Source organism: Lutra lutra, chromosome 1 (assembly GCF_902655055.1).
Source record: "Lutra lutra chromosome 1, mLutLut1.2, whole genome shotgun sequence".
NCBI classification, from domain to species: Eukaryota; Metazoa; Chordata; class Mammalia; order Carnivora; family Mustelidae; genus Lutra; species Lutra lutra.
This window is the reverse complement of record NC_062278.1, coordinates 208,632,791-208,646,043: the sequence shown is the minus strand read 5'-3', so window position 1 is coordinate 208,646,043 and position 13,253 is coordinate 208,632,791. Positions and strand designations below refer to the sequence as shown.

Sequence of the window (13,253 nt, the reverse complement as noted above, 5' to 3'; positions counted from 1 at the left end):
GGGGTCTAGGAGGGAGGAGTGGGACAACTAGCGCTATTTCTCCCAGTTAACTTTATTGAGTTTGTTCACTGGGCCACAGTGCCACCTAGTGGGTTTGTTTGGTCCTCTGCTGGTTTTCCTACTGATGAAAAGGATCCTAATCCTTCAGCACAAGTGGAGGCCAGATCTTAAGGGAAAGTTTACCTTGGGCCCTCAGCAAACAGCTGCTTGGTTGGGGGCGCACAGCATGGTCTCTGGGACCTTGTGAATGCGGTTAGAGACACAGTAGAAGCTCAGCATCACACTGTCACATTAACACACAGGAGCCCTGACGACAGACCAAGAAAGACCCTACCTCAGCTCCAGGATCCTGGGTTTGTTGTTGTTTTAAGATTTTTTAAATTTATTTTTGAAAGAGAGCATGTGCATGTGTGCGCCCGCACAAGCAGGGAGAGGGGCAGAGGGAGAGACTCTCCAGCAGACTCTGTGCTGAGCACAGAGCCCTACACAGGGCTTAATCTCATCACCCTGAGATCATGACCTGAGCTAAGATCAAGAGTTGGCACTTAACCGACTGAGCCACCCAGGTGCCCTTCAGGCTGAGCATTTTTATCAAACTACACCACATGGTAGAGAAGGGAGCTGCAGTGTTTTCCGAAATGACCACGTCACCCTTGAACACAGGTGTCCTCAGCCCTGGGTACACAGAGGTGGGCAACAAGAATTAGTCTTGGCTAGGAACCTAGCTCTCAGTTTGGGTGCTTTGTGGTGAATATAGTGAGAGAAGTCAGTATGGGTGTGTGGTAGGGAGGACGCCCAAGGAGAGAGTCTGGGGAGAGTGAGTGGGTCAGCCATGCTCTCCACCTCCCTGCTGTGACTGTGTCTGAGTCTGGGCATCTGTGGTATATAGGTCCTGGGCTCTGGGGAACAGTGCTGGCGGAGCATCCAGGCACTCTGGTAACAGTCTGCTTTCCCTGCTCCACAGTGACATGAAGTCTGAAAGGAGAGCCCCCTCTCCTGATGTGATTGTGCTCTCTGACAATGAGCAGCCCGCAAGCCCAAGGGTGAATGGGCTGACAAAGGAGGCCTTGAAGGAGACCAGCACTGAGGCCCTCATGGTGAGCCTTGTCCCCGTGTTGGGGGGTGACCCTGCCTGACATTATCCCCAAATGGTGTTGGTGATGGTGGGACCTGTGCTACGGGCTGTGGCTCTCCCCTTCAACCCTTGTTCTCTTGTCCTTGCAGAAAAGCAGTCCTGAAGAACGAGAAAGAATGATTAAGCAACTGAAAGAAGAGTTAAGATTAGAAGAAGCAAAACTCGTTTTATTAAAAAAGTTGCGGCAGAGTCAAATACAAAAGGAAACTACCACCCAGAAGGTGTGTGTGTGTGTCCGTTCTCTTCTCAGGAGTCAGCAGGAGCCAGTTAAAATGGGATGAAAACCCAGACTCATTACCTTGGCCCACCTTAGTGCCAGGGACCAGGAGCAGCTGATCACAGGCAAACAAGTTTCCTCGGGGCATAAGGGTCAAGGTCTAAAATGGAAATTTGAATTATACATTTTGTGGAAAGGAAGGTAGAGTAAGGATACTACAGTGCATTTTGGTTTAGAATATTCTCGATAGGAGTATGTAAAACTCCTCATAGATGGGAAGTGTTAAGAAAACAGAGAACAGATGTCTTAGAAGCTGCTGGAAGTTCTGGGTTAAGAGCTCTTTCCCAAACGCATTTTCAGAGAGGCCTCCTACCTTGTGGGTGGGCCATGCTGGCCATCAGGAGCTACCACGGTTTTGTGGACAGATTCCCTCATGCTGCAGGGGCATGCCACAGTGCTTCCCAGGCCCCAGAGTCTCTGTCCTGGGGCTCCTCCTGCCATCTCCCCTGGTGTCTGAGGCTCCTTTTGCTGCTTCTAAATGCAGATTACCATGTAGGCCAAGGTTAGGTTTGTTTTGTTGGTTTATTTATTTATTTGGTTTTGTTTTGTTTTTGTTTGATTCTGTTTTTACATTTTTGGCTGTTGGGTTTTTTTAAAGCTACCCTTCCTTTTACTTTAACCACTATCTCAGTAAACCAGGTACTTCTTAAAGTAACATATTCTACTAGATAAAGGACAGGGACAGACTTGGTTCACTCCACTGAGTCTTAAACAATTGGAAAGGAAACAAATAATTGGCAGGCTCTGTCCACTGGCCTCTATCCACTTACTGTGTTCAAGTGGGAGCCCAAGCAGAGCCTTAAGTGAGTATCCTCCTGTCCTGTTTCCTTAAGGGGACTTGCGTTCTATATACTCTTGTCAGCTCATACTGCCCAAGACACACTGTCCCTGTCCCTTACTTAGTGGCATTTGTTACTTTAAGAAGTGCTTGGACTTGGTGCTTTCTCACCACGGTTGGGATTAATCTATTCAAGTCTGGCATCATTTGCCTTAGCCGTCACCACCAGTCCTTCACATCCCCCAGAAGGCAAAACCTGCTCTTAAACCACAGTGTGATGTCAAGCATTCCCAGGAGGGAGGGGTGCTGGAAAATCTCTCCTCTGCCCATTTCAAGATTATTTATTTATTTATTTGAGAGAGAGCATGAGAGGAGAGAGGTCAGCGGGAGAAGCTGACTCCCCTGCAGATCAGGGAGCCTGAAGCGGGACTCCAGGGACTCCAGGATCATGACCCGAGCTGAAGGTAGTCGCTTAACCAACTAAGCCACCCAGGTGCCCCTCCTCTGCCCATTTCAGGTGTGTCAATTCCTGCTACAGACTTTAGCTGGAGACTACGCTACAGACTACACTGGAAGCATAGAACCTTAGAGCTTGATGGCTTTGGAAGAGGAAGAAAACCAGTCTTTCTCCCTCTGGATTGTATGTGAGGGGAGTGGGGCTGACGACCCCCTTATCTCTCGCATGTCTGCTCTCTTACAGCCCACAGGCTCTGCTGGGAGTGCCGTGACCACCCCTCCCCCGCTTGTTCGGGGCACCCAGAACATTCCTTCTGGCAAGCCATCCCTTCAGGTCAGTGTTCCCTCTGCTTAGTCTCCTGAGCAGTCCTGATCCAGTTCCTGTGAAAGGCTGCCCATTCCTTCTGATTCCTTTGGAGTGAGGCCCAAACTTAGGCCACTTTTGACATCACGAACAAATCATGCCACTGCTGAGAGGGCTCCTCCTATGACTGCTCCTAGTAAAATTAGAGAGAGAACCAAGATTTAGGCAGACCAGGTTCCTTTTGTTTCATCAGTTCCAAGTTCGTGGGACCTAGCAGGGCCTCCTGCCCAGAGGGTGAGATGGGCAGAGCTCCCACTCCCAGACACAAGACTGAGGTCGGAGCAGGGGCCCGCCTTCCCTCAAACAGTCCTGTACCCCCAGTTCAGACCAGCAAGAAAGTGACACCCAGCCCAGGTTAGCTGGACTTCTGCTGTTGTAGGGGTGAAAATGTGCTATCTTGTTGGTGCAGTTCACTCCTGAGTGAAGCCAATCTGCATGGCTGTTGTCGTAATCCACGTTCCTTCTTCTTTTGTGTTTAGAATAAATGGGCATTTTAGTGTCCATCCCCCCCCCTTTTAAACAAGTATGTACTTTTATAAAACTGCAGACCTGTTTGTTTAAAAAAAAAAAAAGGTATAAAATCTGGGGTTTGGTGCTATTGACAGACCTCTTCAACAAGAATGCCTGGCAGTGTCATCCCACCACCCCTGGTCCGCGGTGGGCAGCAGGTGTCCTCGAAGCTGGGGCCACAGGCGAGCTCACAGGTCGTCATGCCCCCACTTGTCAGGGGGGCTCAGGTGAGCAGGGTATACTTGTGTGGTGTAAAAATGTGTTCAGGCTACTCCAGCCAGTCACCTCATGAGAATAGTCCTTCCTGGTCATCAGCTTGGGGATTATGGGGTCCCACCCTTCCTTCCCTTCATTGATCTTCTCACCATCTTTTTGTTTATTTAATTTTATTTATTATTACTATTTTTTAAGGGGAGGGGAGAATGAGGAACTATCCATACAGTGGAATGTTATTCAGTGTTAAAAAGGTGTGATTTTTTCGTTTTTTTTTTTTTTTTGTTTTTTTGAGAGTGCATGGAGGGTAGGGGGCAGATGGAGAGGGAGAGAGCAAATCCTAAGCAGCCTCCATGCCCACTGTAAAACTCGATGTGAGGCTCAGTCTCACAACCCTGAGATCATTACCTGAGCCAAAATCAGGAGTTGGACGCTTAACCAACTGAGCCACCCAGGCATCCCATCCCTTTCATCATCTTATCCTCTGTCCCACCCCACAGCAAATCCACAACATCAGACAACATTCCAGCACGGGGCCGCCACCGCTCCTCTTGGCCCCCCGGGCATCTGTGCCCAGTGTGCAAATTCAGGGACAGAGGATCATCCAGCAGGGCCTCATCCGTGTCGCCAATGTCCCCAATACCAGTCTGCTTGTCAACATCCCACAGGTGAGGACTGTGCTGAGCTAACCTAACCCCACCCCCCGCGCGCACACACATCAAGGGCCCCTGGTCCTGCGGCATAGTCAGGTCTCCAGAGTGGTATGGTGTGAGCTGCCTGCTCCCTCAGAGTCAGGCAAGGCCTTGGGTGCCCCAGGGGGGTTCGGACTGGAGCTCCTCCTGTGTTAAGAACTATGGTCTAGCTGAGGTGGATAGGTACTGAGAGGGGGAAAGGTTCAGACCTAAGCTACAGGGTATGGGGGAGGCTTCAGGTGGTGGACCCAAGATGTTTTGGGGGATGGATGAGGCCAGGTAAAGCATCCGATCGGCCTAGAGATGGCTGGGACCGGGGGGCGGGGGGTGAGAGGGGTGGAGCGGCACCAGAGCCTTCCTCGCCCTCCTCCCTGTCTGCATGAGCACATGAGGGGAGCATGTCTGTAAATGTCCTCACAGCACCAGCACATCTATTCTTAGCCACGAGTCCTTTCACCTCTGTACAGAGCCTCTGAGATGGGGTGGGTCTGTTCCCACAAAGTAGTGCCAGGAAGATGGGACCAGGGTGGGTGGGCAGGCTAGAAGCAAGAGCTTTATTGACAGAGAAAATTATTGGGTCTGCAGGGGCTTTTGCTGATGGCTGTATTAGCTTCTCTTCCTCCTCTGGCATGGTGCATCTTTGTCTGCCTCCCTCAGATAAGAGCCTGACCAGCAGGATTCTGAGCAGCATCCCCGTCTCCTCTAAAGTCAGACCAGGCTGAGCTGCTTTGATGGCTGGTGTCCTCTGTGTTGGGAAACTTGTTCAGCTCTTGAGACCCTCTGTGAGGGAGGGGGCCCTGGGAAACCATTCTGGGCTCCCTGAGTCCTATGATGTGTTGTGTGCAAGTTGTCAGGTGTGTGTATTTTCATGGGGGTGGTGTATGCTGCTTTCCTTAGATTTTCAGAAGGGTTCTCAGCCCCACAAAATTAAGGGCACTAGTGTGATCAGCTCTGGGTTTTGGGGAAAGCACTTGACAGGGTTGAGGGCTGGGTGAACTAAAGGAAGGAGACAATGGAGCATTGGCCACTGGGGTCTAGATGAAGACAAGAAAGTAGTACAGGAGCACCAAAGATCAGGAGTGGGGTAAGGGGCGGGACAGAGGTTGGTCCAAAAGCTGTTCTCCACCATAACCCCAATGAGGACACATGAGGTGAGTGAAACATTAGAGTCTCAGACAACCACATACAAAGGTGCTCATGAAGCAAATGCCACCAGTGCTGTAGTGATCTTCTCTCACACCCCTCTGAAGATGGTGGCCATCCGACCTCTGCTGGGAGGAAGTCTGCTAGGCCATAGTGATGGGACAGTGGCCGTGTTGCCTGAGCGGGGGTGCCCACTGCCCTGGTCATGGTTTTGGCTTCATAGATGTCCTCGTGTAGCAAAACACAGCAGAATACAGATTGTAAATGTGTGTGGTTTATTGGATATCAGCTAAACCTCAACAAGTATGTTTTATAAGATTGGTCATCTCATACGGTGAGGAGTTTAATGCTGCTTTGCCTGTTGGCTTGCTGATGTCGAGCAGCTCAGAGTTACTACCTTAAAGATTCATTAGTCAATGCAGCTAACAGTGCCATCCTGGTCTCTGGGATTAGGCACCCCCAGAACCCTGACCAAGTTGTTATCTCCTAAAAGCCTTCCCCAGCGTCGCTGAAAGGGACGACAGCCACCTCTGCTCAGGCCAACTCCACCCCCACCAGCGTGGCCTCTGTGGTCACCTCTGCTGATTCTCCAGCCAGTCGTCAGGCAGCTGCCAAGCTTGCGCTGCGCAAACAGCTGGAGAAGACGCTGCTAGAAATCCCCCCTCCCAAGCCCCCTGCCCCAGAGATGAACTTCCTGCCCAGCGCTGCCAACAACGAATTCATCTACCTGGTCGGCCTGGAGGAAGTGGTGCAGAACCTGCTAGAGACCCAAGGTGAGTGGGCCTTGGAGCTATTTTCATCTCTTGCCACTGAAGTTTTTCTTACAATAGGTTATTTTCAATGCATAGCACATGTTGGAATGTCTGCTGTGTGCTGAGAGCTGTCTTGGGGTGGGGCATCTTATGCATAACCTTTTGTATCAGTCCTGGTTTCTATGAGCCTTTACTTTTTGCTTGTTTCAGTTTTTATATTTATTTGTTTATTTACTGTGCGCATGTGCTAGGAGTTGCAGCAACCCGGGGGGTGGGAGGGGTGCAGGTGAGGGCAGATCTTCAGCAGACTCCGCACTCAGCACATAGCCCAGCACAGGGCTCAATCTCAGGATCCTGAGATCATGACCTTAGCTGAAATCAAAAGTCATACACTTAAACTTAACCAACTGAGCCACCCCAGTGCCCCATTAGTTTTTACATTTTTAAAAATGCTTTCTATTGAAGTATAGTTGCCATACAGTGTTAAATTAGTTTTAGGTGTATGATACAGTGATTTAACCATTTTATACATTACTTGGTATTCACCACAATAAATGTGGTCACCATCTATCACCTCGGATAACTTCTTAAACATATCACAGTCACCTTTCTTGTTGGGGCCTCTTCTGAGAGCTGGGCCCTGGGGACGCCCAAGGTCCTGCACACATGGTCTGAGGGCAGAAGCTGCTCTATGATGGTGGGGCAGGCAGAGAGGCATGAGGAGGAACATTTACAGGAGGCTGACAGGCTTTGCTTCCAGACAGGTCTTTCCAGCTAGAACTTTTCAGAGCCCTGAATGCTCTCAGCCCTGAAGGTAGGAGGGGGACACCCATGCCTGGGCCAGACTCACTTTATCACCCTCCTTGGAAACAGTTTGGAAAGCACCACTTGCATGTTAAGAGGTTTTAGTGATTAAAAAAAGGGCACATATAGGGTCGTGATCAAAAGTAACATTGGTGCGGCGCCTGGGTGGCTCAGTGGGTTAAAGCTTCGCCTTCGGCTCAGGTCATGATCTCAGGGTCCTGGGATCGAGCCCCGAGTGTTGCTCTCTGCTCAGCAGGGAGCCTGCTTCCCTTCCTCTCTCTCTGCCTGCCTCTCTGTCTACTTATGATCTCTGTCAAATGAATAAATAAAATCTTTAAAAAAAAAAAAAGTAACATTGGAAATGGAGGTGGGAAGCCAGGTTGGCCTTTGAGGGGCCTCCACCAGATGATTTGAAGACGTTTCTGCTTGGAGATTGAGTTTGTGATGGTCTTATTTAGGCAGCCAGCCTGAATGCTCTCCCTGCATGATCTCAGCAGATGCTCAGACCTGAGGAGGAGATGGAGCTGTCCAGGGCAAGGGAGGGCCTGGTAGGCTTCAGACCACATACCTTGAATTGTCTCTTGGGACATGCCAATCCCTCTCAGGGCTGCCCTTACCAGCACAGAGTTGGGAGCAACAGTAATGGGGCCTGTGCAAAGGAAAAGCACCTTCTGCTTGCTTGCTTCTTGTCTCCAGAGAGGGAAGGAAGCAGGTATGTGTGACAGGTAGTTGGGGTCCCTGCAGTGCCTGCTTGATGTCAGGGTGTTGGAGGGAGTGCTCTCTTCCTCCTCTTTAGTCAGTATATCACAAAGGATATATCACATCCTTGGACATTGTAGCTAGTGCCTCTTAGAGGTAGAGCCCTCCGTATTTGGTTGGGGGCCAGACCCAGGGCCAAGGATACCCAGCGGGCCACCTCAGATTAACTTGTAGCTTCCTTACTACCTCTCATCCACCCACCCACGCCATTGCTCTTAAAATCCTCCCTAACCACAGGCCCATATGTAAGATTGACTGTGAGTCAGGCTGAGAGTGGGAAGCCACATAGGGACAACATTGTCCTCTGTAAAATTGGGGATGGTGGCCTCCACTTGTCAGGGAGCCAGGCCCAGCAGGGAAGGGAACGAGCTCTCACACCCTTGGATGTGTCTGATCCCTTTGGTGTCATCTTTATGATGGAGTGATTTTGGCAAAAGAGCTGCCGTGAGGCCACTGCGGGATAGGTGGGTGGTGGGAGGCCCAAGTCAGGACACAGTGCCCACCTGTCTGTGTGCCCTGGGCATCTGCTCTTCCCAGTCAGCCTGTGTCTACCTGTTCTCTCATTGGGGTCAGTATCCTTCTCGTATTGCCCAAAATGGGACCTAACTGGGAGGAAGCTCTGAGCGCCTTTTGAGGTGTCCCCTAATGCGTCCCAGAGCCCCAGGCTGGGTGACTAAGTACAGCCTTGTACCAATGTCTCCACTCTCATGTTGGTCATCCCTGCTACAGCTCCCTGGAAAGAGGTGCTGTGTCCTCTAGGGTTAGATGTTTGGAAGGTGATGTATTCTTTTCACCGGAGCATGTTAGCTGCAGATGAGAGCCTGGAGCTGGGGGCCCTTGGGGTGAGGGGCTCCCCCAGTCTGATCCTATATAGCCCCTTAGCATTCAGGGGCAGCTTGGGCAGGCCCAGGGCTGGAGAGAGGCCCAGGGTCTCTTGGCGGCATTGTCTCTGATAGTAAGAGGAAGTCAAATCCTTGAGTACTCTAGACACACAAAAGATAGTTACAAGAATACAAAACGAACCCCTTACTTCACTTTTTCTTTCTTTCTTTTTCCTTTCCTTTTCTTTTTTTTTAAGATTTCGTTTATTTATTTTAGAAAATGGGTGAGAATGAGTGAGTGGGAGGTGGAGCAGAGGGAGAGGGACAAGCATACTCCGTCTGTCCTGAGGGTAGAGCCCGGTGCAGGCTCAGTCTGACAACCCGAAGATTATGACCTGAGCCAAAATCAAGAGTTGGAGGCTTAACTGACTGAGCCACCCAGGCTTCCCCATTTTACTTCACTTTCAGTGACAAAAAGAATATTGATCCCATACCTGAGCATGCACTTTACTTGGCTTCCCCAGTCACCCTTCCTATGGCCAACCAAGGGGATGCAATGCTCCCGTTTCTCAGATAAAGGGTCCAAGGACCCAGAGTGCCCTCAGCTGGGCAGCACGTGTGAGTCCTGGCCCTGCCACTGACTGGTGTGTGACTCTGCAAGACACTTTTTCTCCTTAGCCTTGGTTTCCTTCTCAAAATAACAGCGTGGGTTGCCCTTTTAGGAGGTTTGCATGCACAAGACAATGGGTATGACATTTGTCAGCAGGAGTACCTGCTGGATAATTAGTCCTTAGTTGACTGGCCCTCTGGCAAGAATGCCTATCACAGCAAGGTGGGACCTGGAGGGTCACCTCCTCTTCACTGTGAGAAGGTGGGGGAGAGTAGGAAAGGCAATTGGGAGGAGCTAATCTGAGATCGCTTTTGTTCTTTGTAAGATTTTATTTATTTGAGAGAGCACAAAGTGGGTTGCAGAAGGAGGAGAAGCAGGCTCCCCGCTGAGAAGGGAGGCCAACTCAGGGCTCCCAGGACCCTGGGATCATGACCTGAGCTGAAGGCAGATGCTTATCCTACTGAGACACCCAGGCACCCCTAGAGAGCACTGAGATTCTTGAGAGTTGGTACCCAGTGTACCTAGTTCATGGCATTTTCCAAAGCTGCTTAACTTCCTTTCTATCAGCAAACCTTCCCCAAGGCACAAGGCTGGCCTGGTGTGCACACATAGTTGGCACCAGTACATGCGTGCCAAACAGACAGTGTCTTGGGATTTGGCTTACTGATGCCAGCTGAGCCACACAGTCCAGGGCACTGCTCCAGATCTGTCACATGTCCTCATCCTGTCCTGGATGGTAAGGGCTCTGACTCTGGCATCCTGTTCCTATGACATGAGTCCACCTATCTCCCTGCAGCGGGCAGGATGTCAGCTGCTGCTGTTTTGTCCCGGGAGCCCTACATGTGTGCGCAGTGCAAGACGGACTTCACATGCCGTTGGCGGGAGGAGAAGGGTGGCACCATCATGTGTGAGAACTGCATGGCATCCAACCAGAAGAAGGCACTCAAGGTAGAGCACACGAGCCGGCTGAAGGCTGCTTTTGTGAAGGCTCTGCAGCAGGAGCAGGAGATCGAGCAGCGCCTCCTGCAACAGGGTGCCGCCCCCACACAGGCCAAGGCTGAGCCTGCCGCCGCCCCACACCCCGCACTAAAGCAGGTGAGAGTCCTTGGGGAGCCAAAGCTGTGGCCCTGCGGCCTGGGAGTGGGGGTTGGGCGGCCTCACCTTCTAGGAGAGGGGCCTTATTCCCTTCCCTTAGCCGGGAGTTGTTTCTAGCAAGCAAGATGTTCTGACGTTCTGTCCCACACTGGGCAGTTATCTGCCTGGTTGTTAACTGTGTGTCTAAATTGCATTTAATGGTGGCCTTTGGTGGTGAAAATACTAATTTGCAGTTTCTTTAGATTTTGTAGCTTTCACGTGCAGTGTTCCGGCTGACAAGTACTTCTTGTCTAAAAGGACTTTTCTGAAAGCCACATTGAGATGCAAAAGGGGCATTTGGAAGAAATGTTCTAGCTAAATTAAGGAGAGAAGCAAGTTTGAAGTCAAGTTTTGGCTGCTTTTTTTAATGCTTTGCTTTCCCACCCCCTGTAGACCCAAAGCACCCCGTTGGCAATTTTTTGTGTCCTCAGAAGTCATTTGTAATTCACTAATAAACACATCTTCTCAAGATCCTTATATAGTGGGTGGCTGTGCTGCCCTCAGGAAATGGCCTGTCCCGTGGGGACTGGGTCTCGTGGGGCCACAGCTGCTGCCCTTGGTCACTCTAGGTCACCCTAGGCTGTCTGGATGGTGCTGACCTCGATTTCAACCCCGTTTGTATAGGTCATAAAACCCCGGCGTAAGTTGGCGTTCCGCTCAGGAGAGGCCCGCGACTGGAGTAACGGGGCTGTGCTACAGGTCAGAACTGCGGTGCCGGGAGCCCCTGCACCGCGCCACCAACCAGCCCTCACGCCCCAGACCATGACCACGTCAGTCGCCGACTGTCACGCTGCCTGCGTCTGTCTGTCTCTCTCTCCCTCCCTCTTACCCTCCCCCTCGGTGTAACTTACCTGGTCTCCTGATTTTGGACTTTAGGGACCCTGTGTGGGTGGGAAGAGGTCGGCCAGAGCACGGAGAGGCTGCGCTGAGCGTCTTGCCCTCTGTCACCGCCTTCCCCACATGAGCCATCACACCCTTTCTCCACTGTAGGCCTCCAGCCAGCTGTCCCGGGGCTCAGCCACAGCGCCCCGTGGTGTCCTGCACACGTTCAGCCAGTCACCCAAACTGCAGAACGCAGCCTCAGCCACAGCCCTTGTCAGCAGGACCGGCAGACATTCCGAGAGAGCTGTAAGCACTGGCAAGGGCAATGCCACCACCAACTGGAAGAAGGCACCCCTAAGTACAGGTGAGCCGCCCCCACATGGTGACGTCTGTCCCTTCCTTGCGTTTGTCTAAGACTTGCACGTACACAGGGTGAACAGAAGTGGTGCATAAGGCCCTGAAACCCCAGACCTGTTCCCTGAGAGCAGCTGCTTTTGACTGTTCAGCTTAATCACTGTTGACCAAACAGGATGCCCCAAACAAGTGGTGGCCCTGGGTAAATACTGATTTCCCCCCTTTGTACACTCTATACCCAGACTCTTAGCTCTTGACTCAAAATGTTGGGCAAACCGAGTTTGTGTGTGTGAGTCATACACACACCATCCAGTGGACACCTGTCAGCACAGACATTTATCTTGCCAATTCTGGCTCCCTGACCCCTTCCTGCCATAGGGAACATCTGTTTTTGCTGTTATGTTGTATCTTTTCTGGTGCACTAACTTAATTTCTTGTTCGGCCAGGTAGTGTTCTTCATTTCTTGCTCTGTGAGACACTCTTCCCACCCTCTGCTTTAGGTCAGGTGGTGCAAAGAGTAAACAGAACAAGAACATGGGGAGGGATGGGGGAAGGGTAAGATCCCTGGGGCAGGGGCTGGGGTTTTAACTAGGGGTGGGTGGCAGAGGATTCTGAGAAAACCACATTTGAGGAACAACTCATTGGGTGGGGGGTACCCTCAGGTGAGCACTCCCAGTCTGCCACAGTCCCGTCATCCCTGGGTTGTCCTCCACACCGCTTCTCTCCCTCTTTTTTATTATTTATGTGCCAGCATTAAGGTGACAGTTAAATATTTGTTTCCATCAAAACAGGAAAGTGAAAGGTAGGCACAAAGGGCTGAAAGGAGACAGGTGAGCACTTTCGCTCTGGGAACCAGTGCCCCTCCCTGCCCCCCCCCCCCCAAGTTTGTTGTATCCCCGTAGGTTTAAAAAGGGGGCAACACCATGAAAACCATCTCCTTAGGCAGAGCTGGGAAAGCCAGGCCGGCCGTGCAAACAAAACACCGGAGTCAGCTGTGTGTGCAGCTGACCCTAGAGTTAGAAGTGTAGCCAAGAATCCGAGCCTTCCACAGGGGAAAGCTCAGGGGAGGGAGTACATTGGTCTGGCTGCGGAGGAATCGGAGCAGCCTAGAGAGCATTTGTAGACAAGGGCAGAGAGGCCTTTGTGCAGCACGTGCAAGATGCAGCTAGAACTCACAGCTGCTTGAAAATTCCTTTTATGGAAAATTTTGAAAGTATGCAAAATAGACACAGGTGTGTGCGTGTGTACACAGTGGTAACAGCCATGTGAAAACTGTGTGTTTAAGGTAATGAATGTGAAGGAGTAAGTAGTTGCTGTGTTCAGTAGTAGGATGAGAGGTAAATATCTAGTAGCATAAAAGCATTTCCCAAAAGGGTTCTCCCAGCACTCCAGGTTACCCTTGGTTTCTGGGCAGGACCCAGTCAGGTTTCTCTTTCGTATGTAGAGAGGTTTCCGTATTGCATTTGACCTCAGAACATTTGTTCCACAAAATGTTGTAGCTGCCACCAAAAATACTCCTGGGGTGGGGTGCGTGGGTGGCTCAGTGGGTTAAAGCCTCTGCCTTGGGCTCAGGTCATGATCCCAGGGTTCTGGGATCGAGCCCCACATCAGGGAACCTGCTTCCCCCTC

At 51.1% G+C, this 13,253-nt stretch overlaps 1 protein-coding gene across 6 annotated transcripts in view; it reads left to right on the top strand.

The window, feature by feature from the left end:
• GATAD2A (GATA zinc finger domain containing 2A) overlaps nucleotides 1–13,253 on the top strand; it is a 107,938-nt gene that overhangs the window by 90,464 nt on the left and 4,221 nt on the right. For 5 of the 6 annotated variants that reach the window (XM_047696329.1, XM_047696338.1, XM_047696319.1 and 2 more), the window contains 9 exons: nucleotides 965–1,097; nucleotides 1,225–1,356; nucleotides 2,891–2,980; nucleotides 3,616–3,747; nucleotides 4,234–4,401; nucleotides 6,062–6,341; nucleotides 10,111–10,409; nucleotides 11,073–11,147; nucleotides 11,439–11,634. In XM_047696329.1, coding sequence (XP_047552285.1) covers nucleotides 965–1,097; nucleotides 1,225–1,356; nucleotides 2,891–2,980; nucleotides 3,616–3,747; nucleotides 4,234–4,401; nucleotides 6,062–6,341; nucleotides 10,111–10,409; nucleotides 11,073–11,147; nucleotides 11,439–11,634 — 1,505 coding nt within the window. The remainder of the gene's footprint in view (nucleotides 1–964; nucleotides 1,098–1,224; nucleotides 1,357–2,890; nucleotides 2,981–3,615; nucleotides 3,748–4,233; nucleotides 4,402–6,061; nucleotides 6,342–10,110; nucleotides 10,410–11,072; nucleotides 11,148–11,438; nucleotides 11,635–13,253) is intronic. The other variant, XM_047696356.1, reaches the window with a different exon arrangement.